General features: G+C 44.8%; 1 protein-coding gene across 1 annotated transcript in view; it reads left to right on the forward strand.

Annotated features, from left to right (window-relative positions):
* Positions 1 to 6,542: 6,542 nt before the first annotated feature.
* LOC138510557 (liver-expressed antimicrobial peptide 2-like) overlaps positions 6,543 to 25,995 on the forward strand; it is a 286,329-nt gene continuing 266,876 nt past the window's right edge. The window contains exon 1 of the mRNA XM_069626315.1: positions 6,543 to 6,697. Coding sequence (XP_069482416.1) covers positions 6,632 to 6,697 — 66 coding nt within the window. The 5' untranslated portion in view covers positions 6,543 to 6,631. The remainder of the gene's footprint in view (positions 6,698 to 25,995) is intronic.

The raw sequence follows: 25,995 nt of genomic DNA on the forward strand, positions 1-25,995 counted from the left end.
GCTCATCACTCCGGAATACCAATCAGGTTTTTGTTGTGCCTTTGGGCTTTGTCCCCTTCCTGGGCTGCGCAGGGAGGATGCCATTCTTGTTGGTACTGTTTCTCAGTCTAAACAAGGTGGCGAGTTCCCGGAACAGATCCTTTCTCTTCAAAAAGAAGGGTGCTCCCGAAGAAACCACTGCAGACTTCACAGAATCCACCGCGTCCTCCAGTGACAGCAACGTCGAATCTCAGGTGAGACCTTCCATCAGTGACACTATCTCCCACGGCATCATATAAGGGGACACAGCAGGAATGAGAGTGGAGAGGCAGAATCGGAAGGGTTTCTCCAAGTGCTCATTGAATTATCTACTTCAAATGCCATGTCCATTCAGGAACTGACCACCGCGTCCGAAGAGGACGAGTGTTTCCGCCTCCTCCGAGGAATGTTGCAAAAGGGGGAGTGGAAGGGGATGCTGGAAGGTCTGAGCAAAAAGACACATGAGGCCTTGCACAATGCACAATTAGCGTTCTCTGACTCGGGTTTGCTGCTGAGGGGGCCGAAGATCTCTTTGTGCAAAATTCAGCAACTCATTGCATTAGCACATCCAGGCCACCAGGGTGCAGCCAAAACCAAGGCATGCCTGAGGCTCAAAGTGTGGTTCCTGAACTTGGAAAGATGTGTGGACAAGTTTGTAGCAGGATGTGTGTGGTGCCAAGCAGCTGCCCCAGTGCAACGTGAACCATGTCTATGTCGAGAAGTTGCCACCCATGGGAGACAGCACACGTTGACTTTGGATCTGCTGGTCGGGACACACACTTCATGATGTTCATTGATCACTGGACAAGATATCCAGGAGTCGAATACGTGGAGTCCACAGCGTTTGACCACATTGCACCAGTGCTAGAAAAGGTATTCGCCAAACATGGTTTCCCAAAGAAAATCTGCGCAGACAATGGACCGCCATTCAAAGGAGAGACTTTTGGACAGTTCATGCTGAAGTGCAGAATCCGCCACAGGAAAATATTGTTGGTGTAGCCAAGGGCAAACAGGGAAGCGGAGCGCTTCATGCAAACTCTTAACAAAGTATTTTCCATTGCCCATGAACAGGGCCAGTGTCTGAGAAGGGCCCTATACCAGTTCTTACGGGAATACCGTGCAATGCCCCATTGCTTGACGGTTGTGGCCCCAGAGGAGGCAAGATATGCCCTCAGAGTCTGTTGCCAGTCCTGGGGAGGGTAGCACCAGTGGAAATTGATGATGAGAGGATCTCCGGAGATGGGAGAGCAAGGAATGAAAATGAAAACCTCTTTAGGGGCCTACAATCACATCGTTTGGTAACCGGAGACGAAGTACTGGTGAGGAACAGACATCCTCAAGCAAAGCTCTCATTGACAAATGAACCTCGACCCATGGATGTGGTGGAAGTGATTAGGTCCATGGTAACTGCGTCAGATGGGAATGCCACAGTGACGAGGAACTCAAGCTTCTTTAAAAAATAAGTCGGTGAGGGTGGCCAGGTGCGGACACGCCATGGAATGTGAATGACGAAGACCCAGAGGAAGGAGCAGATGACAGCATTCACTGAGAACTAGATGGCTAAGGCATGGCGGGTGATGGAAGGTCAAGCTAGGGAGGGGGTAGGCGGTATCCTGATTGCGGTACACAAAGGTGGCCCTCTTGTCTAAATGACTATGTGCTGGACGCATAGAGAAAGGGGCTAGGTCATGTCGCTCACCAATGATGTTATAAATGTGTTAGTTGTGTCTATTGCTTAGAGTGGGGGAGAAGAAGGAAAAGGTGTTTCGTTGTGTGTCACATTACTCTTTTGTTGTTATGAAAAAGAAGGAGTGTGGTGCAGCCGCTTTAAGACGAGTGCGACGAAGTGACGCAACTCAGTTGCGCCAATAAACGGGGCGCACTCGCCGTTGCACGGCAGTGCGCGCGCAGAACCTGGACAAGCAACAAGTGTCTCTGTGTCCTCTTTGGGGGGTCCGGGGCTTCCACTGCGAGAGGCCTTGCTGTCCTGATAACACCTTGCACTTTGTAACTACGTGAGCAAACTTTGGTATTGTACTTTGTTCCCCTTAGTTGTGCCCTCGTGTCATATGGGAGGTCCTTGCGTTTGCTTTTGTTTTCTCCCATTGTTACCTCCGAACACATGTTCTGAACCCTGTTTTCTTCTTGGATTGGAGTGCCTGGAACACCCTCAGCACTGCCAACATACTGTTACAGATACCTTGTGGGGTCACTATGGGGGGTGGGGACCAGCTCATTTCTGTGATTCTGACAACCTCTTATTCTCTTGATCCTCTAGGCTCTGGCTGTCCGCTTGCAGCCCATCTGCTCCGTAGGTGAATCACTACACCTCAGTTTAGTCAGATGGTGGAACACCGGAATAGCTGGTGGGCATGTCCACGGGCACAAAGTCCTCTACTACATGGAATCTAGATCTGGTGTTGACACCAAGTGCAAATGTTGGAGAATCTATTGCATAACATTTGCATTTTTTACAAATTGTCCCCTTGTTTGTGTTAGATTTCTATAAAATCATTGTGATGCAAATCCTTGTGAAGATGCCTTGCTAGCAACTCAGATGTATCTTCTAGGCTGCTTTCCAACACTTTTGCTGCTATGGCCTTTCCCTTACAAGAGAAGACCAACCAACACCCGAGGTACATGGAAGAACAAGCAAACCTAAATGTACTTCTGCCTACTTGAGCGTCATCAGTGAGGGGATAGCAAGAGTCACCAGGTGCAGTGAACACAGAAGTATACTTCTGAGTAATCTTTACTGTTTCAAATTACAATTCAAGTCCAAAGGTTGTGGTTCAACACATGCAGCTGATGGAGATATCTCAGCTCCATTTCTTCACTTTTGTTTAACTCCCTTGATCATTTACAAGAAAAGCCTAACAATATTTAGGCACTTTCCACCTGCCCCCAGAAGCCACCTTATTGATCCAATCCTTTCTATCCGGCCGAACTTTCAGGGTCTTTGCTGGCCCTGAGTCAGCTGACCCCATACCTGTGTCCTACAGTGTCCTACAGGGCTTCTGCCTCTCCCCCACCCTCTATAACATGTACACCAAACCCCTCGTTGACCATCTCGACAGCCTCAACATTCCATATACCAACTTTGCCGATGACACGCAGATCCTCCTCAAAATCTCAGGCAATAACAGCATTGACTCTACCAACATCAATCATGTTTTCAGCATCATACAGGCCTGGATGGCCACCCATCATCTCTGCCTGAATGATAAAAAAAACAGAGCTCCTTATGGTAGGCTCCCCACACTGCCTTAAGTGCCTCAGCCCTGCCATCTCTTCCTTTTGCATATATGGTAACACCATCCCTGTCTTCGCTCCTGTAAAAACGGAAGGCGTTTACCTGGGCGTCGAACGAAACATGCAAAAACATGTCAAAGCCATTGCCTCCTCTGCAGCCGATTCTACCAAACATATAAACCTTTCTATGAAATTCCTCACCTCCAATAACTGTCTCACCCTAGCCAGGGCCATCATAGGCAGCAAACTAGACTATTGCAATGCCATCTGTTGGGGAGAATTCTCAGAAATGTGCTAATTTCCCTTACCTTTTTAGACCCCCAGCAACCTTCCTGGATTTCTAGGACTTTAATTTTCACCTGGAAAGAGTGTGAGCCTTTTTCCCACTCGTTCATGTATTTTGATGTGTGTTTTACTTTGTGTTCTTTGTATATGGAGTTTTAGACAGCTCCACAGGAATCATCTTTTTCTAGTGTGTTACACACCACCCTCAGTCCAGTGGCACAGGGAGGTCTTTCAGACTTCCCAAGGTCTAAATATCTTCTCTGGGACTGACTACTGTCTCCCAGTGAATGTAAAGTTAAATTGACTTTACTAGTCTTTTTAAATTGCTAGACCGAGCACACACTGCCTTACAGCAGAGTGCTGGAGGGAATACCTAGTATTCCCTATGCCTAGAAAACTCATATAGCCCTCAAAAGCTACCCTTTCCTCTCAGAATGGCTGGGGGCAGTGGTATTACCATGATTTCCCTGACTGCGACCCATTTAAATGCTCCAGTAGCTAAAATCCACTGGAGCCATGTTTTTCAAGATGGCGTCTGAGCCCCCTCTGTAAAAACAGGTTCAGATCGACTGTTTTCGCCATTTCTTTTTGGAAAGGTCCTTCTAGTGTTTGTCTCTGCGCGCCAAACCAGGTGTGGTCCTTTGTTCGTTGTCTTTTGGCAGGCTTCAGTGCTGACGCCCTCCTCTGGCGCCTGAGTGTCTGGGATGGACAGGATGTGAGGGAGGTGCCCAAAACTCATTGTGCTTAGTCTCCTAGGAGACCTGAATGCACTCTGGCATGATTGGCTGGCTGACTGTCCAGCAAGGACAGCTACCCTGCTGGGTGAGTGGCAGCTAGGCTGGAATGAATGGAAGAAAACTGTTTAAAAACAGGTCTCTGGGACTTGGAAGGCAGATTCGACCACTGGAACGAAAGAACCGAAGACGAGCTGAAGGAAGACTGCTGCAACTCCTGGACCGTTGGTTTGCCCGGTGAAGCCCTGCTGCAGGTCCGAATTGCCTGAAAATCCATCGACAGAGAAGCCCTTCAAGGGCGACTTCTGCCCTTGAGCTGGTGGGACCAACCAACTCGCAAGCCACCTGGAAACCATCACCATACTGGTTTTATTTTCTTCACGGTGCTGTTGAAAACCGGATAGCCAGTGAGAAGGATACCAGCTTGTGGACTTAAAGGCACTCACAACTTAAACCGATATTTTGCTAAGGTTGTGGCTTCATCCCTGTACGGTGCAGGAACCTCCCAACGTACTCCCTCTTGTCCCCATGACTGAGGTTCAGGAACAGCGAGATCTGCAGAAACTGCCAGGAACAAAAGCCTCAGCTACAGCTTTTCTTCATCCCTAAGGTACTGTGCAAATGCGGTAGAGAAATCCTCTTTGCCGCGGTGAAGGTTTGTGAAACTTTCCCAACTTTGGAGTCTTGTTCGCTCCTAAACCAACCTATAACTCTTTTTCGTGCAAACTACTTCCAAGAACATTGGCAAAGACTTAACCGTTTACTGACAGAACTGTGCTATCCTAGCCAAGACACTGAACCATTTATTTTCGCCCAGGCCTATTGAATTGAATTGCCTCTTGTAGTGAACCAAAACTATTTGCCCTGCCTATGAAAGTAACTGTGTTTTGATTCTTATAACCTTTGTCTTTCTACCCCTTTTGAAAGTTACTGAAGAGCCTAACTTGTTCAGAAAACGTATTGGTTTAGTATTGTAGTGTATTTTTTGTATGATATTGAGCTGCTTATTACAGTGGAATGTTTTCTAACTAAATGGGTAAATCAATGTATATTCCTTTACCAAGAAACCTTAAGTAAGTGTTTGTTTGAACTACTGTGACTACAAGTCCTTTGTGTAACAGCTTGTACTGCTCACATCCCTCTTGAGATAAGTCTGGCTGCTCAGCCAGTGCTACCACATAACTGTGTAGTACACGCCTGTACCAAAGGTGACATTGTGCTTACACCTGTAGTCTTAATTGTGTGTAGTGTTCCCAAGGGGTACTGCATGCAATTCTGTCTAACACCATCTTAGCAGGGGCCTCCACCAAAAACCTTAACAAACTCCAACTGCTCCAAAACAAGGCCCTTAGAGCAGTTTGGGGTTTGAAGCGGTCCGACCACATCTCCCACATTATACGGAATGCTCACTGGCTTCCCATCAAAGCCTGCATTGAGTTAAAACTCCTAACCATCACCCACCGCTGTTTACACAACACTGCCCCCAGTATCTCACTAACCATATCACCAAGAAATACAACATGCAAAATCTTCGCTCTTCCACCACATCTGCCTTGAGCATACCCAGATTTGCCAGAAAGAGAGCCGGGGGCTCCTGCTTCCCTACCATCGCTCCCACACTCTGGAACGCCCTGCCTCGGCACATCCAAGATGAACCTGCCTATGTTCTCTTTCGTAAGAAAGTAAAAACCTCACTGTTCAACAAATATCTATAATGAAGTGCAATCCATCCTTTCTACTCTGAACCTGAGTCATGACCTATGAAGCAATGTAACTACCATCCTGTTATGATACCATGTAATGCCATACTGTGTCCATCTAATCCTATCTATGTACTTTAGCGCTGTGATACATCCGGGTTCGTGCTCTATCAACAAATACAATAAATATATAAAAACATTAATATATATATATATGTTCTTTAGTCAGAACACCTGAATCCAACCTAAACCACTGCATATCCTTACACAAAACAACCCCATCATGATTTTTGGATTCAACTGCCTCTATTTATAATAATCAACTCCAATCGCTGAATGAGACAGTTTACTTGGCACGCTGCTCGGGGGTGGTGGGAGTGGGGGAGGGAGGGGGTGCCCGCATCTCTCTATGTTGGGAGTTCTCTTATCACTTACTATCTGGTGTCCTTTGTTCAGTACAACTTCTGGCAGGCAGTCGCCTGGCCCTGGTGTTCATTGAACTCTCTGACCAGGATGAAGAGATAAAATGGCGCTGATAAATATAGCCGGCAGGGTCGGAGCAGGAGTGTTTGCGTTTTCCTCCACCCAGGAGCACTACGCTTTCCCAGAGCGGCCCCTGCAAGCAGTACTACAGAGGACAACATGGCGAAAGAGCTCTCCAGGGTGCTCGCAGTCACTTGCGTCCTGCTATTGATTTCCATCACCCTGGTAAGGAGCTACGCACTTCGTTACGTCATTGTTCCCTTTTCCGCGCTGTAAACCGTGTGTGGAGAGCGGTGAAAGCGGCGACTCTCAACCCAGATGTTTTGGGACCACTCCCATGGCCGCTGAGCATTGTTCTATGCTGGCTAGGTTTGGTGGCAGTTGTGTCAAAAATACATGGGTAGCCAACGTTTACAGACCTCGGAGTTAAGCAGGGGCTGCAAAAACAATGACATGCATATCTTTTAAGAAAGTGGTAAGCGCAGTAAATACATGTATTCTTGTGCCGTCAATGTATGTGTGGGGGGAGGGGGGGTTGTGTGCCGCTCTTCTGTGGTGGAAGGTCCGGGCATGACTGCATCTTGAATGATAGTAGGCCAGATCTGCTTGGTATGTGCAGCAGAACCTAGGTTTGGGGGCAGTTGGCAGCCACTCTAAAGGAAATCAACACAGACAGATGATGAGAATCACTAAAAACACCAATCATCGAGGTTGCATGGATCATGCTTAGTGGGCCTCTTGGTTGGTTGTGTTGGTGGGTTGTATGCAGTGATAGGAGTGCACCAAAAAAGTAGTGGAACTGTGACTCGGCCCGGCGGGGGACAGAGTAGGAAGGAAGCAACGTGCAACGCAGTCTTGAAGGGCTGCAGTCATGCTGGGGGACAGCCAATTGAGCTGAAACGGATTTCAGTCTAGCTGTAACTGTGATATCCGCTGTAAAATGGAGAAGTATGCTTTAACTTCACAAGGAACTGTTCCGGCATGGAGAAAATGGTTGCAAAAAGTAGTAGTACTGTTAACCATAAAAAATAAAAGTAGTGGACCGGTATTAGCATAATTGACTTAAAAACATTTGATCGAATTTTTTTGACCTTTTTTTGGTCAAATTGAATTAAATACATATACGGGTTGGTAAGGGTATAGATTAGGTTGAGGGAAAGTGGGGAGGTGGGTTGCAGGGGTCTCCCCCGCATTTTAGAGCAAAAGAGGTCAAATAAATTCGATCAAATGTGATTAGGTCAAATGTTTTGGGTCAAATAGAGCCAAACCAGGGGAACACAAATTCCTTTTACCACTGGTTGTATGGGTGTTTTCTGAGCGAAGCACTGTACTTAGATTGTATATAGTGGGTGAGGAAGAACAAGGGTGATGAAGTCAGAGCCTGAGGGAACTCTGGTCCAGTGACTGCCTTTTGGCCTTGTTGAGGGGTCTGGGATCCACTCAGCACCCTGACAAGTGATTATCAGTCATCTCTTAAACTCTTGGCACTCTCAGAGGTCATCTCAGGCCTTGGTGTGTCAATTAAACCTCGAAAATAAATACGTCATCAAACGGGGGAATATGGAGGTCCTGATGGTACTTGGGTAGGTCTGTCTTTCTCACTGAAAACAGTGTTACTTTTTAATGAGTACTTTTTAATGAGTACTTTTTAATGAGTAAAATTGTTTCTAATCATACTCAGCAGAACACGGCAATGTTTTAGGAGTGCTCGAAGTGCCACTGTACTTAGAGACATGTGTAAGCATCTAACAGCATTAAAATATGTTCTAACTACGTTAGACTGGAGGGATTGAGAGTGCTGTTGGATTGTAGGTTCATTGTATAATAATTCGGGAATTATTCGGGAAGATATTGGTTGTGTAATATGCTGTATTTTATGTTATCTGCAACAAATGCCCTGAAATGTCTTTGCACTCCATTCATATTCGTGATCTGTATTTATTGTAAACTGAATAAATAAATAAATATAAAATAAAACAATACGTTCTAACAGAGAGAAAGTGAGGCTGCAGAACACAATCCATGGAGTGAGCCCAAATTAAATGTATTATACACCCAGATTACCTCCCATTCCCCCGTCCCTCACATTTCTTACCAAGGAAGGCAGTTCAGCCTTCCTAGAGAGTTATCCACCAAAATGCTATACCTTTTCCATGATCCCTCCATCCCCGACCTCTTCCTGTGCTGTTCTGTCTCACTGAGACAGCTCCGAAGAATATTGGGGCTTGGTTGTTGCCAGCCCCCAGCAACGTAAATTGTAAGAATAAAAATAAGGGACTGCACTGCTGCAGACGTAGTATTTCCTCTTTCCCACCCTCCTTATGTCTCCTCTTGTATGGCTGCGCTGGTGCAGAGTCTTATTGGGAGATTAGGTATTGGATGGTGGCGGACGCATGTTTTCTGGGAGAGTTGCTGCGGGCTAAGTGGGGTTCCGGGGGCACGTGGAACGCGTTGCACCCCGTTGAGATTTGGTGGCTGCACTGGCCAGCGAGTGCCCCGGCGGTGTATTAGACGGGCAGGCGTAGGTTCGCAAACAGTAGTTGTCTGGGCAGCCTTCCTGTTGCTTACCCCTGACCCTCCATTGTGGCTCATCATGATGCAGGGTTTTCCAATGGGGAGTGGCGGTGGGAGGTGTGGAGCACTTGTGTGGATTTCTAGGAGGACTTTCACCAACAATCCGTACTAATCATCTCACTCCTCTGCATACACCTCTCAAACTCCGGACATAACACAACCGGACCTCTACAGCACCACAGTCCACACGCACTTCACAACAACAAAACACACCACACATAATCTCTCACAACAGCACATGGCGGCCAACTTCCGAAAATCACATTTATGCTCAGTGAACAGTGTTTCAGAACTGAAGTTGCCAACAGCACATCACAGCGGGCTTGCTCTTTTCCCACTCAACCCTACTAGCCACCCACCCACCCTCCCTCCTTGCATTACAGATCCCCCTAAGTGCCTGTAGACCACACAAGTGGCATTGGTGCACAGTATAAAAACCATTAACATGTGGCATGTGACTTGTCTGTCTGGTTTCAAGGTTAGGAGGGGGCTTGCTATGTACAGGGGTGAGGTGGTTGACAGAGAATGATGGAGTTGGCTTTACATGGTGCTGTAGGGGCGGGGCAGGGGTGGCACGGCATGTTAAAGGAATGGTTGGGTCAAGCTTAGGGGCTTGTATGTCATTAAGACAGTTGGTTAGTGCTGTTCGGATGGTTAGGCTAGCCCGAGGGTACAGAAAGGGAAGAAGCACAGACATTGGCTCAGGGAGAGGGTAGGGCCAGAGTGATAACATCTAGAGGGTTTACGGCATAGAGGGAAGTTTTGAAGTGAGGGAATAGGGGATTGGGTGAGGGGTTGCCTAACGGTGTTAATTGTTATGTTTATTATTTGGTTAGTCTATAATTGTGAGGAGCCAGGTTAGCAATGTTTTGCAAGCTTGGGCCTGTCACATTGAACCAACCTTTTCCACCTGAGACACGTCTGGCCATGTTTTGTGAAGTGTAGCCCAATGTGAACACTGGTCTCTCTTTTTTTCGCTACAAAGCGTTCCACAGCAAGCACAAATCTCTCAGGTTTTCCGGGGCCACGCGGGATTCTTCCTCATTCAAACTTTAGAATACTACAATTCCCAGAATTTCAGGCAAAAACAGGACTGCAAGGCCTTCTCATGCATGGCCAGGTTAAACCTGACATCTCTGCGCGCAGCTGTGGGAAGAAGAGGTTGAGCAGCGTGGGAACACTGCAATGCACCACACCATTAACCTCTCGGGGCACGGAGATTGTGGCATACATGACACAATGATCCATTCCATTTGGGAGACACTAAGCCAGTCCTGGTTTTAACTTTGCCTTCTACAACTTGTAGTCCTGGTTTTATAATGAGGTAATCCAGGATCACCAGTCCAAGAGTGCCAATTTAAAAATAAGACTGGACTAGCTTGTCCAGAATGGAATTGACACTGTTGGCATGTATGTTGTGAGATGATTACATCCCTGGTAGCAATTATGGACATGCTGTGCTGTGGCAGATGTTTTTTTTAGCATATTTCAAAGGCTTCCTTAGAGGCGAAATACATTTGTATGCATTTTAGCTTTACCATTAATTGCAAAGTTTCTGGGCATTTTAAAAACCTTTATGATACCCCCTTAAAAACAGATCAGCACGAGTCTCCTCCAGAATAAGCTGTGACTCTATGGTTTCCTTGTAGTATAGATTCCTAAACCACCTCTGTCTAGAGGACAATAAAGGGCGTCTTTCATATTGCCTGGGTCAGTGTGTAGAGTGCGAAGGGAACATGAGCCTCTGAGGTAACTGAAACTAGCATTACCTCCTCGACCCATAAGCCTTAGTTAAATAATATCCTGTCATCCACCCAGGAACCGACATCTTCCCGATGTGGGGCTCTGGGGAGAAACTTAGCAGGGCCTCCTTGGTTCCTACTCCATCAGGGCAGAAGAATCTTTCAAGGAAAACAGGCTCTTGGATCCCTTGTGGGGGGAGTGGGGGCCAGTGAGTGATCTCCATATCGCCGGAGTTCAGTCCACTTGGAACCCCTGCGGGGCGGAGGGAGGTGATGGAGGGCCTGATGACCATCCACATGTGGTCCCAGGCAAGGACATCCCTGGGGCTGTCAGGAAAGCATTGTGGTCCTGAGGGGCCGGTATGGTGCCGAGCGGGCCCTCACAGGACAGAGATTCTTTCCGGTACTGCCCAATAGTCAGGCTGGCCCCATGGTTGGAAGCAGTGGGAGCTGCCATAGGTTGTGGAATGATGTAGCGACTAATATGGCTCCAGTATGCCGCGTTTGCCAGAGGTCTCTCTCTCTCTCTCTCTCTCTCTCTCTCTCTCTCGCTCTCTCTCTTCTTTCTCTCTCTCTGTCTCTCTGTCTCTCTCTCTCTCTCTCTCTTTCTCTCCTACCACTCTCTCTCCCTTCTCCTCTCTCTACCCCAGCTCCCTCCCTCCTGTAATATCCTCTTCCCTTCAAATCTCATTCCTCTCAAACACTTTCTCCCTCTCAAACTCTTACTCTTAAATCCCCCTTCTGTTCTCCCGCAAACGATCCTCAATCACTCACTGACAAACAACCAAATTGTTACCACCCTCTCTATGCCAACACCTTGTCTTCACTCTCTCCAAACATGCTAAACGTCTCCTCCAAGCCCTCCTCCATCCATTGCACACTCCTTGCTGGTCTCTTGGTCTTCCTCCAGCCTCACCCAAACACCTCTCACTGCCTACTGATTCTTATTGCCGTTTATATCTCACCACTTCCTGACTAGAAGGTTCTCTCTGCTCCCATTGGCGACCTGAGTGAGCTTCTTCCCTGGGTCAATTTTTAGCTCCTCTAATCCCAAATCGGCCCCTTCTGTGATGCTGCACCCTTTCAACCCTGTTGCATTCCTGGATAGTCTGTTGTGGGTGTTTTGTACCCATTCCACTCCTGATTGGGGAAGCCTAGTCTATTTTTATTTGGGTAACCAGCCCATTCGACCTCCAGGCCAGGACTTGTCTGTTAGGCCCAGGTGCATTGTGGTTCCTGTAGGTCCAGTTCTTTTCTGGTTGTTACTTCATCCTGGGAGCCACCTGAAAGATTAGAGAAAGAGACATGGCCAGGAGAGAGGAGGCTATGCATCAGGTCCCGAAAAGGGGTACCAATATACATGCATGGCTCAATGCAGATCAGGGTTCCAGCCCGGTAACAGGGATCCCACTCAGATCCCCCTCTCCATCTCTGGGGTTCTTGGGCCCCTTTTACGGGGTCAATCTCATTACCCTATTTCTAAAAGCATATGGAAATATCCCTAGCGATCCCCTTGCTTAGTTAACCGTGTTGTGGGCTGTAGGTGCAGTGCAGGCCTTTTGTGTTCTCTTATATGACAAAGAGATCTAGGTTTGGTGTCCCCTAAGTAGCATATATTACTGCCAATGTTTTGGGGTTTATTTGACATTTGTGTCCTTGCTGCGAATGGTGATTGAGACTGGCTGGTAGTTAATTATGTATCTGCGACACATGTAGTACTATCAGGGTAATCCCTCTTTGCAGGCACCAGTGCTACATATGTTATACATGTGAGAGAGCGCATGATCGACCTTGCTTGTTCATAGAAAACATTGCAGTTGTTTTTTGTTTTTTCTGTCCATACTAGAACATGTTTCCATTTGACCTATATTTGGAAACTATCGAGGGGTTGAAAGACTGCCTAGATTTCTAGAACATTGATGTGCAATAGCTGCTGCTGGCGTGCCTTGCTCCCTTGCAAATCCTATGGTTTGTAGATATGCTCCCTAGCCTGCGAGTGAGACACCTGTTGTCAGTACTACCTATGAGCTGGACGTTGTGTAAGGTCATGACCTCATGGGGTATTGTACATTCCATTTTACCAACTGTATATATTTTGCTGTTGTCCCAATTAGCTATTTCCAGTCGCCCATTGCCCGGTACCACTACAAATTCAACCACTCCTAAATGGGTTTCATTTGCAAGACCAAATTAATAGATTATGACATTATTTTCAGCATTTTCATTGCATTCCTCTGCGTCAGAGACTTTGACATCTTGTGAAGGGGAAACACTGCCACAAAGGCTTGTATCCTCTACATTGACTGTTGGGTATTGAAGATCGCCCCCAGAAAACATTGTATTATGACTGGGTATGAGACTTGAGTTCTTGGCATTAAGTCTGAACCCTAAATGATGGAGTTTTTTTGTCTCTTCTGTGTGCTGTCTGCACTGGTTGGCACTGTTACTCATTAAATGCCAGTGGTCTTTTAAAGAAAACAAAGGTCGTCCTTGTCCGCATTGATGTGCTGTCAACACCGCCAGGATCTTTGTAAACACTCTTGGAGCTTATGTTATTCCAAAATGTAAAACCTTGAACTTTTGCAGGCACTCACCTTGAAGTGCTGATGCTGTAGTGTCTTGGATGCATCAAAATATGAAAATAGGGATCTTTCATATCCAGGGGAATCATGTGAGATATTTCCAAAAGTAGTGGAATTACTTCCTGTAAGGCTGTCATTTGAAACTTTTGTCTCTTTACTAATCGGTTTAGAAGTCGAACATCGAATATTGGTCTCAATGTCCTGTATTTTTGGGAGTACACCTTTCTTACTTTCCCTCTACATTACTTCTTCTATTGCCCCTTTGCTTAGAGTGCTTGCACTTCTGCTAGTAGTTTAAACAAATATAATTCAGTGTAGTTTTGGTTGAATAAACTTTTTAACACATTGCAAAAAAAATACATAATCACAAACACATGATTCAATGTAGAATTTAAGAAATAAAATAATATCATATTATATAAAACCTTTTTTTTTTTTTTATTGCTTTTAATCAATAAGATTTTTACAATAGAAGACTTTTCATTTTCAGTGCGAAGCTGTAGTGTCATCGGTGATGATTAAAACGGGAGAAGTATTGTATTGTATTATGTTGAATTGTGTTGAGGCCGGAACTCATCGAAGGTCGTTGGACGGACCGCTCAACCTGAGGGCGGTCGGCTGAGAAGTTCAGTGTTTATATAGACCAACATTTTGTAGGTGGCCAGCCGCCACGAGGGTCTATCTCCGGCCATCAGTCTGGACCAACAAACGTCCTGGTCGCTTAAAGTGTGCTCCGAAAAGATCTTCGACAGGTAGACTGTTCGGATCCTGGCTGTGCGAGGACATGCTAAGAGCAAATGCCTAATCGATTCTATTGTTCCTGGCGTTTTGCAGAATCGGCACTCGTTCGATAGGGAAAGCCCTCTGATTGCTAAAATTTCGTTAGTTAACAGGAGGTTTAGCCGCGCTCTCATTATTAAATCGCGAGCGTGTCTAGAAGGGAACTTTTTGATGTACGGTTGTAAATCGTTGAATCTTCTGCTGTTTGGCGGGAGGTGCTGTGTCAGTTTGTTCTTTAGAGCTGCCTCGTTGGTATGGATCCAGTCGATTTCTTTCAGCTTGTTATGAATTTTTGTAGGGTTTCTGACAAGTGTCTCTTCGTCGCACTCTGTCATAGCCAGCAGAGCCTGGTTTATTTTTGTCCAACGGTTTAGCAATTTACTTTGGCCGTTTTCACATTCTTTCTTGATTAGATTGTAAATTGATGGGTCAGGCGAAATTCTGGTTTTGCGGTAAAGCATAAGCATGCTGGATTTCACTGTTCCCTCGAGTGATAGTAGGCTGAGTTCCTTCCTTATGACGGTCACCGAGGTGGAATTAGGGAGACCCAGTGTCCCTCTCCAAAACATCGCTTCCAGTCTCGGCCACACAACAGTGGGTAAATTCGGAAGGGCGTTGACGCCGTAGGTCAAGGTGGGAATAACCTTTTTCTTGTAGAAGTCTACAACAGGAATTAGGGAGAAGCGACCAAATTTTCTGTTAATTGCTTTGGCTTGTGCAATCAGCTTTTTCGTTGTTCTTTTGAGGTGGGCTTGCATTGCTAATTCATTTCTTGAGCCATCGAGTGTCACTCCAAGGTATCTAAATTCGGCGACTTTTTCGACCCGCTGCTTTCCCAAGAACAGAGCGGTTTTTTCCACCTTCTTTGGTTTTGTAGACAGGATCATAAATTTTGTCTTTTTTTCGTTTATCTCCAATTTGTTGTCAGCCATGTATTCCGAGAGTTTCTTTAGTTGCCGCTGTAGGCCCACGACAGTGTGGTCTAGGAGGACCAGGTCGTCTGCGTATAGAATTCTATTCACGTGTGTATCGCCCAACTTTGGTGGGAAGCAGTGGACTTCTTCGAACGTTGTTTGCAGGTCCCCCAGGAAGGAGATAAATAGGGCTGGGGCCAAAGGGCACCCCTGTTTCACCCCTCTGGCGGTTGGAATCGCTGGGGACAGGAGGCCGTGTTGGTTTAATCTTACTCGCATGGTGGTGCCGGTGTACAGTGCTTTGATCGGCTCCAGGATCGGGGTAGGGCAGCCCCAGGTTTTGAGTTTCTGCCAGAGCCGCGGGCGCTCCACCTTGTCAAACGCCTGGGTGAGGTCGATGAAGATTAGGTAAAGTCGCGGTCCACCCTCCAACACTTTCCCTTTGAACACGCTGAGCATCAGTATGTTGGCTGCTGTGCCCAGTCCTTTTTTAAAACCTGTTTGTAGGTAGTCATGGCAACCCGCCGTTTTGGCCCAGTTGTTGAATTCTCTCAGAACGAGAGAACCAAACACTTTACCAATACAGTCGAGAAGGGCGATCGGCCTGTAGTTTTTTGGATCTTCTTTATCTCCCTTCTTGTAAATTGGAACGACTGTGGCCGTTTTCCATGATGGAGGAATAGATTGTAGTTGGGCACATCTTTGAAAGATTTTACTGAGAAGGGGGGCCCAATTTTCCTCGAAGGACTTCAGGTCAACGTTCGAGATGCCGTCAGGGCCTGGGGCTCGGGAGTTTTTCAGTCTCTTAATTAGTGTTGTGATGTCCTCGATGTCATCCACTCTGATCCATGGTAATGGTGTCTTTGCCAGCTTCTCTGTTTGCTCTTCTTCGGACTTCCTAAACAATGCGCTGAAGAATTCTACCCAGGTAGCTTCGCCGATGTTTGAAATAAAAGCAGTTCTTCCGTCAGAGTGTGTTGAATTCAGGAGGCTCCAGAACTCTCTGCTGTTGTTGGATACTATTGTTTTCAGAATAGCTTCTGAGTCCTGTTGATATAGGGTCAGGCGATAGTTTTTGAGCCAGTTTTTGTACTGTCGGCACCCCTCTGCTGCCTCGGTTATTGCTGCCGCAGTTCCTCTCACTTTAGCTTGTCGTTTTAGCCTTCTCATCTCCTTGCGTTTTAGCACCACGATGTTGTCAAATCTGTGGTGCGAGCAGTTGTGATTGGCTCTGTTGGTGGCCTTGACTTTGTATGCGACCAATAAAGGTAAGTAGTCGATCTGCTCGCTTGTCCCCCGTTCTGCCTGTGCCTGGTATTTGTGTCCTAGTTCTTTTATTGCTTTAGCCGATATTTTCACTCTTGTTCGCTGGTTATTCGTGGAGAGCTGTGGCAACGCGTAGTCTCTTTCCACCTGTGTTGTTGACCAAACTGTCACCAGCAAGTTGTGGTCACTAGCCGGCGCATTGATCACGTCAAAAAAACTTATCACTGCCAACAACGGCGTGGACACAAATATGTGGTCTATTGTGGCGTTCGCTTCTCGCCTTGCCCAAGTCGGCAGCCGTTTTTTCCAATAGATAGTAACATACACTCATCTATGTCCAATTAAAACTTAAAATATATGCATTTCCAATCAAGTTATTGAGAAACATATATTCTACAAGAAGGTCACTTTAAGATATACAATGAATTAGACAGTCTCTAGTAATCTCGTATTTTCGTACACTTATGGTATACTGTAAAATCTTATATAGTTGAATTTCCAGATAATATTAAAGCCCAAGATTGATCCGATGTATAATTTACCAATTCATATCTTAGATTAGGATAACCCTTTTTATATATGACTCCTAATTTCCCACACCCAGTTAAAAGGTGTCTTGAGTTCTCAATCTCGATGTTACAAAATCTACATAGACTTTGAGGATATGGAATACATCTCCAAGCACCAATTTGTGAGATGGTAGGGAGCAACTCGAGTCTAAGCATCATTCTGAACCTTATTACATTAATAGCATAATGATTAATGAGATAATTACAGAGAGACTCTACCAGAAAACTTTGTTTAACGTATAAAGCATATTTTTTCAGTTTTCCCAATTTAATAATATTGGTATTACGGTCCTAGATACTAGCCACATTTTTTGTTTTCTTTTCCATTACCATGACAGGAGTCACTGCCTCAAACGAACAATTGACGGACATACTTTTTCCATTCTTTCAAAGTACATCTATTACTGTTATCCTTAAGTATTCTACAAAAGTCTGAACATATTGATTCCTTATCATCAGTCTTAGATAGCATAATGTGTATTGAGTGATGTCAGACCAGGCTCACAATCAATCCCCTGAACTGGTGTGTTTTTAGGTGGACCCAGCACTGCGCCATAGCTTTCCTTCCAATTTCTTAATCCACATTTTTTCTTTTATAGTAAAGATTTCCAAACCATAACACAAACATGGGATTAAACACATTTTATATAATTTTACCAAACCTTCAATTGATAAACCACTCTTATGTTTTATAAAATTCAAAATTGCCAGGAACCTTTTTTCAATTTTCTGGCATACATAGTTCTCCAGCATAGTCACATTCAAGGAATCCGATATACATATTCCTAAATAGATATAAGTATGCACCACCTCAATATTCTGATTCTCCATTTTCCATCTGAATTTTTGAGACTTTCTCTTGTGAGTGCAAATCATCATGATTTTGGTTTTACTATAATTAATGCTTGGATTACATTTTTTAGAATATTGGCATAGTTTGTCCATGCCATGCTGTAACCCAATCAGGGTCTGGTCTATCAGTAGAGTATCATCCGCGTATGCAAGTCAACTTGTTAGTGTTCTTTCAATATTAGGGGAGAAATTATGAGCTTCACCCGAAATGTTACACATGTTGACACATATAGATAATATAATGTGGGCGCAAGTGTGCAACCTTGCTTGAGTCCAAAGTTAGTATACATTTTCTCACTCAACTTTCGCTCCTGGTTAAGACGCACCTGGACAACATTATCACTATATAGCTCCTGGATAAAGTACAATACCACAGAGCTTAGATTTCTTCCTCTCAACTTAGACCACAGGATTTCTGTTTCAACTGTGTCGAAAGCTCCTTCATAATCGATGAAGCAAATATATAAGGATTTATATTTTTGATGCTCTGTCGTATTAAATACAGCAGGGTCCATAAATTATACACAGTACCATCCCCCGTCTGATGCCAGTTTGCAATTTAGATAACAAGTTGTTTTATTTTTATCCAGGCATTTAATTCAACCAGTACTTGTGCAACTATTTTTGAACAGGCATCAGACATGGCAAGCATTCTATATTTATTAGGATTGTCCCTTGCACCCTTTTTAAAGACTGGAATGAAAATTGATGCTCTCCAGCTAGTTGGTACAAATCCCATGCTTATGATTCTGGAACAAAATAAGGGCCTATGTTTATAAATCAAATTCGGTATCCCATCAGGCCCGGCTGGATGGCTTCGGCTTGGCTGACATATTCTCAAGATTCTCCATGCCGAAGTCAAGTTTATCATCTCTATCACGTCACCCACACTTTTCTTCTTCACCGAGATAGTATTGGATCTATTATATGTTACATCCACAGTTTGAGTTATTGGAATAATTTTATTTTCCCTTATAATTGTTAGAGTGGGACCTATATGAATCCCAAAATCTAGCGACCATCAGTGGTTTTAAGTATATTGCGTAGTTGAAACCATTTTGTTCCGATTTCAGAAGCCTTATGTCTTTTAATAAAATGTTTGTATGCCATTTTTAAGTTAGCAATTCTTTTCTGTAGAGTAAATTCAAAGTTAATGCTCCTCCTTACAAGTTTAATTTCTTTTTATGTCTCTTTTTTTCTCTTAGTTTTAATTTTATCAGCGTATCTAGTAGTAAAAGTATGTATATATCTCTTAGCGTATTCAGAAAGTATTACAAATGGTTATAGGTCAAAGGATCGACTGCAAAGGGTCGAATGACAAAAGGTTCGAGTCAATAGTCTCGAAAACAAAAGGTTCAAAATTATTTTATTTTGTTTTTGTAATATATATATTTTTTTTGGGGGGGGTCCCCGCCAACCCCTGTTTTTGTAGTAAAAACCACTTTTTTTTACCTACACGGAAACCCAAAAATAAATATATAAACAAAGAATAATTTGAACCTTTGGTTTTCGACCCTATTGATCTCACCTCTTGCATTCAAGCCTTTTGTAATCGATCCTTTGACTGGACACCGTTACAAACATGTCAAGTCATATATTACCTTCAAAACAATTTTCATATAACAAATCATCAAAAAAGGTAATGTATCTCTCAATATTCACGGTAGGCCAATACATTTGATTACCACCATGATTTAAACATACAACCACCCGGCATTGAATCTTTCTCATTACAACAATATTGAATATCACGTTTCTTTACTACATGATCACTTAGATGTGTGGGAATCAAACAGAGTTGGCCCACAGATTCTGAAAATTTGGGAAAAGTATGTAATCTATCCATGAGTATTTATTCATAGCAAACCATGTAAATGGACAGTTACTACCCTCCACTTTATTTGTATAAAGTTGGAGCAAGCGGTAAGTGTATATAAATTATGCACATACGTCATTAGGCTTTATAGTCTCATCCATCTCTTGTATAATGGTGGCCCTCAACTGATTTGTCATATTGTGTCTCTCCCAAATTTATTGTCCCAATTTAGTAAATCTTAGATAGTTTAAATCCCATATAATTATATAGAGAGTCATAGCATTATCCCTGGCCCACTCATCGAAGATTTTCACTAATACTTCAATAACACCACAAGAATATAAATTGTTTGGTGGATTTTATACATTGATGATAGGTATTTTTTTTTGCTCCACACAGTTCAGATTAGAATCTAAAACTGCAGCCAGGATATAGGGATTGGTCACTGAATAGCTATATTGTGTTAAGGATAAGTAATTCTTGCACTCAATAGAAGACCTCCCTATGGTCTACCCAACTTTGAATGTTTAGCTTTCTCTCGATAATTAGATATCCATCTTGGGTGAAGTCATGGAGTAAACACATTTCTTGGATAGCAAATATGTACACATTCAACAAGAATGACATACCACAGCTATTAGAGACAAAATAATGGAATCCTCTAGAGTTCAATGTTATCAAACATAATTTCTTCCTAATTGGACTGTTCTGTCAATCAATTTCATTTCAATCTTCATTTAACAGAGTCCTGTTATCAATTGTAGAGGTATGCAGACCACTGACATTTATTCCCTCCACAATTTAACATACTAGGTTCTCAATACTCACTGTCCCTTGGCTTACATGTTTTCCATTAGTCTGTTTTCGTTTAACCCCCACACAATTTACCACTTTTTCTTCCATCCTGATAATCTCATATCCCATATCTCATCTCTCTAAACAAGTTTGCGTATATTAGTATACATTCAGACACAATAGGGGATACCAGATGTAATATTGTCCAGTTTGATTCACAAGCAGTTTGAGGAATTTCTACCAATGTAATCTCCTGTGAGGAAATATCTTTTATATCTGTTACTTAGTATATCAATTTTAACAAATGTTTTCTGTTTAGAAAAGTGTTATAGATAGAAGCCTAAGTATCCACAATTTTAATCGTTTTGGTTCTAATCTCAATGGGACTTAAGATATATTTTATTCCTGATATCACAGTAACGATTTTTTGTCCCTGTGTAAATGGCATTTCCGTATCTTCCGAAGCTGCCCAATACTCAGGCTCATTATTTTCACCCATAGACTCATTTATATTCACATCCTCACTCGTATCCTCCATGTGAGAGAACAAGACCTTGTTCTTATGTCCCTCTTCATTGTTCAACCAGTTTCTATTCTTCCTTGTTTACAGCCCTTTTTTTGTTTAGTTAAACAATTTATTATAGCCTTATTTCCTTTTCCTTTTTTGTTGTTGTTTGCAATGACCCATCTATCTTCATTGCTGGTTCGTCTTCAACCAAACAAAAATTATCAGGTGATTCAGCACATGCAACTCTCCCTAAAGTTGTTTCAGCCAAAGATTGCGCCCCCTTTTTTCCATGTTACTTTCCTTTTTGTTTCTAGAAGTGGTCTGTCTTATTTGTTCATATTTTCTTACATTTTTGGCTGTGTGCTGCTTGCCACAGCTATAGTGGCCAGGCCTAAACCACCACCTTTGGAGGCACAAAAGTGTCATCATGTACAGCGAGGATAGAATCATCGGCATTCGGACTACCCACATAAGAGTCAATTATATCCATTGGTCCATGATAATGTATGTTATCATTAGTCTCCACTGCAGGTTTTGAAATATTCAGTATCACATCCACCAGTTTAATTAACTCCTTTTTCATAATTTGCTGTTCTTTAAAAATAGAGCTACAAATAGTAAACAAAGTTTAACAAAGGTAGCGGGCGCCCCTCTCTCGCAAGAACAGACATGATAACCTGTTCAGTGGTTATTAACCACTTGAGAGTTCGCAGCCACTGCTTTTACTCACTGTGCCTTTCACAGATGGGAAATATCCATTTGCATATCAGTCCTTGTCCTGCCCAGGGGCAGTCCAGCACCGAAATACAATGGCAACTCCAATCTGAACGAGAGTACCACCAGCAACCCCATACACGTGTTTCACCCTTGTTGGGGATCATCAGTGAGGTGAAGCTGATGCCTCTCTAAGCACAGTGAGAGGGAGTTTTTTTTTTTTTCTTTATAGGAGACCTAGGGTTACCAATCCCAGGTTCCTTAAAAATAGTTTAACAAAGGTAGCGGGCGCCCCTCTCTCGCAAGAACAGACATGATAACCTGTTCAGTGGTTATTAACCACTTGAGAGTTCGCAGCCACTGCTTTTACTCACTGTGCCTTTCACAGATGGGAAATATCCATTTGCATATCAGTCCTTGTCCTGCCCAGGGGCAGTCCAGCACCGAAATACAATGGCAACTCCAATCTGAACGAGAGTACCACCAGCAACCCCATACACGTGTTTCACCCTTGTTGGGGATCATCAGTGAGGTGAAGCTGATGCCTCTCTAAGCACAGTGAGAGGGAGTTTTTTTTTTTTTTTTCTTTATAGGAGACCTAGGGTTACCAATCCCAGGTTCCTTAAAAATAGTTTAACAAAGGTAGCGGGCGCCCCTCTCTCGCAAGAACAGACATGATAACCTGTTCAGTGGTTATTAACCACTTGAGAGTTCGCAGCCACTGCTTTTACTCACTGTGCCTTTCACAGATGGGAAATATCCATTTGCATATCAGTCCTTGTCCTGCCCAGGGGCAGTCCAGCACCGAAATACAATGGCAACTCCAATCTGAACGAGAGTACCACCAGCAACCCCATACACGTGTTTCACCCTTGTTGGGGATCATCAGTGAGGTGAAGCTACCTTTGTAAAACTATTTGTTAAGGAACCTGGGATTGGTAACCCTAGGTCTCCTGGGGGCAACCAGACGTGGTCTCCCTCTCACTGTGCTTAGAGAGGCATCAGCTTCACCTCACTGATGATCCCCAACAAGGGTGAAACACGTGTATGGGGTTGCTGGTGGTACTCTCGTTCAGATTGGAATTGCCATTGTATTTCGGTGCTGGACTGCCCCTGGGCAGGACAAAGACTGATATGCAAATGGATATTTCCCATCTGTGAAAGGCACAGTGAGTAAAAGCAGTGGCTGCGAACTCTCAAGTGGTTAATAACCACTGAACAGGTTATCATGTCTGTTCTTGCGAGAGAGGGGCGCCCGCTACCTTTGTAAAACTATTTGTTAAGGAACCTGGGATTGGTAACCCTAGGTCTCCTGGGGGCAACCAGACGTGGTCTCCCTCTCACTGTGCTTAGAGAGGCATCAGCTTCACCTCACTGATGATCCCCAACAAGGGTGAAACACGTGTATGGGGTTGCTGGTGGTACTCTCGTTCAGATTGGAATTGCCATTGTATTTCGGTGCTGGACTGCCCCTGGGCAGGACAAAGACTGATATGCAAATGGATATTTCCCATCTGTGAAAGGCACAGTGAGTAAAAGCAGTGGCTGCGAACTCTCAAGTGGTTAATAACCACTGAACAGGTTATCATGTCTGTTCTTGCGAGAGAGGGGCGCCCGCTACCTTTGTAAAACTATTTGTTAAGGAACCTGGGATTGGTAACCCTAGGTCTCCTGGGGGCAACCAGACGTGGTCTCCCTCTCACTGTGCTTAGAGAGGCATCAGCTTCACCTCACTGATGATCCCCAACAAGGGTGAAACACGTGTATGGGGTTGCTGGTGGTACTCTCGTTCAGATTGGAATTGCCATTGTATTTCGGTGCTGGACTGCCCCTGGGCAGGACAAAGACTGATATGCAAATGGATATTTCCCATCTGTGAAAGGCACAGTGAGTAAAAGCAGTGGCTGCGAACTCTCAAGTGGTTAATAACCACTGAACAGGTTATCATGTCTGTTCTTGCGAGAGAGGGGCGCCCGCTACCTTTGTAAAACTATTTGTTAAGGAACCTGGGATTGGTAACCCTAGGTCTCCTGGGGGCAACCAGACGTGGTCTCCCTCTCACTGTGCTTAGAGAGGCATCAGCTTCACCTCACTGATGATCCCCAACAAGGGTGAAACACGTGTATGGGGTTGCTGGTGGTACTCTCGTTCAGATTGGAATTGCCATTGTATTTCGGTGCTGGACTGCCCCTGGGCAGGACAAAGACTGATATGCAAATGGATATTTCCCATCTGTGAAAGGCACAGTGAGTAAAAGCAGTGGCTGCGAACTCTCAAGTGGTTAATAACCACTGAACAGGTTATCATGTCTGTTCTTGCGAGAGAGGGGCGCCCGCTACCTTTGTAAAACTATTTGTTAAGGAACCTGGGATTGGTAACCCTAGGTCTCCTGGGGGCAACCAGACGTGGTCTCCCTCTCACTGTGCTTAGAGAGGCATCAGCTTCACCTCACTGATGATCCCCAACAAGGGTGAAACACGTGTATGGGGTTGCTGGTGGTACTCTCGTTCAGATTGGAATTGCCATTGTATTTCGGTGCTGGACTGCCCCTGGGCAGGACAAAGACTGATATGCAAATGGATATTTCCCATCTGTGAAAGGCACAGTGAGTAAAAGCAGTGGCTGCGAACTCTCAAGTGGTTAATAACCACTGAACAGGTTATCATGTCTGTTCTTGCGAGAGAGGGGCGCCCGCTACCTTTGTAAAACTATTTGTTAAGGAACCTGGGATTGGTAACCCTAGGTCTCCTGGGGGCAACCAGACGTGGTCTCCCTCTCACTGTGCTTAGAGAGGCATCAGCTTCACCTCACTGATGATCCCCAACAAGGGTGAAACACGTGTATGGGGTTGCTGGTGGTACTCTCGTTCAGATTGGAATTGCCATTGTATTTCGGTGCTGGACTGCCCCTGGGCAGGACAAAGACTGATATGCAAATGGATATTTCCCATCTGTGAAAGGCACAGTGAGTAAAAGCAGTGGCTGCGAACTCTCAAGTGGTTAATAACCACTGAACAGGTTATCATGTCTGTTCTTGCGAGAGAGGGGCGCCCGCTACCTTTGTAAAACTATTTGTTAAGGAACCTGGGATTGGTAACCCTAGGTCTCCTGGGGGCAACCAGACGTGGTCTCCCTCTCACTGTGCTTAGAGAGGCATCAGCTTCACCTCACTGATGATCCCCAACAAGGGTGAAACACGTGTATGGGGTTGCTGGTGGTACTCTCGTTCAGATTGGAATTGCCATTGTATTTCGGTGCTGGACTGCCCCTGGGCAGGACAAAGACTGATATGCAAATGGATATTTCCCATCTGTGAAAGGCACAGTGAGTAAAAGCAGTGGCTGCGAACTCTCAAGTGGTTAATAACCACTGAACAGGTTATCATGTCTGTTCTTGCGAGAGAGGGGCGCCCGCTACCTTTGTAAAACTATTTGTTAAGGAACCTGGGATTGGTAACCCTAGGTCTCCTGGGGGCAACCAGACGTGGTCTCCCTCTCACTGTGCTTAGAGAGGCATCAGCTTCACCTCACTGATGATCCCCAACAAGGGTGAAACACGTGTATGGGGTTGCTGGTGGTACTCTCGTTCAGATTGGAATTGCCATTGTATTTCGGTGCTGGACTGCCCCTGGGCAGGACAAAGACTGATATGCAAATGGATATTTCCCATCTGTGAAAGGCACAGTGAGTAAAAGCAGTGGCTGCGAACTCTCAAGTGGTTAATAACCACTGAACAGGTTATCATGTCTGTTCTTGCGAGAGAGGGGCGCCCGCTACCTTTGTAAAACTATTTGTTAAGGAACCTGGGATTGGTAACCCTAGGTCTCCTGGGGGCAACCAGACGTGGTCTCCCTCTCACTGTGCTTAGAGAGGCATCAGCTTCACCTCACTGATGATCCCCAACAAGGGTGAAACACGTGTATGGGGTTGCTGGTGGTACTCTCGTTCAGATTGGAATTGCCATTGTATTTCGGTGCTGGACTGCCCCTGGGCAGGACAAAGACTGATATGCAAATGGATATTTCCCATCTGTGAAAGGCACAGTGAGTAAAAGCAGTGGCTGCGAACTCTCAAGTGGTTAATAACCACTGAACAGGTTATCATGTCTGTTCTTGCGAGAGAGGGGCGCCCGCTACCTTTGTAAAACTATTTGTTAAGGAACCTGGGATTGGTAACCCTAGGTCTCCTGGGGGCAACCAGACGTGGTCTCCCTCTCACTGTGCTTAGAGAGGCATCAGCTTCACCTCACTGATGATCCCCAACAAGGGTGAAACACGTGTATGGGGTTGCTGGTGGTACTCTCGTTCAGATTGGAATTGCCATTGTATTTCGGTGCTGGACTGCCCCTGGGCAGGACAAAGACTGATATGCAAATGGATATTTCCCATCTGTGAAAGGCACAGTGAGTAAAAG

Source organism: Ambystoma mexicanum, chromosome 6p (assembly GCF_040938575.1).
Source record: "Ambystoma mexicanum isolate Mex_15411 chromosome 6p, UKY_AmexF1_1, whole genome shotgun sequence".
In the NCBI taxonomy this organism is placed as follows: Eukaryota; Metazoa; Chordata; class Amphibia; order Caudata; family Ambystomatidae; genus Ambystoma; species Ambystoma mexicanum.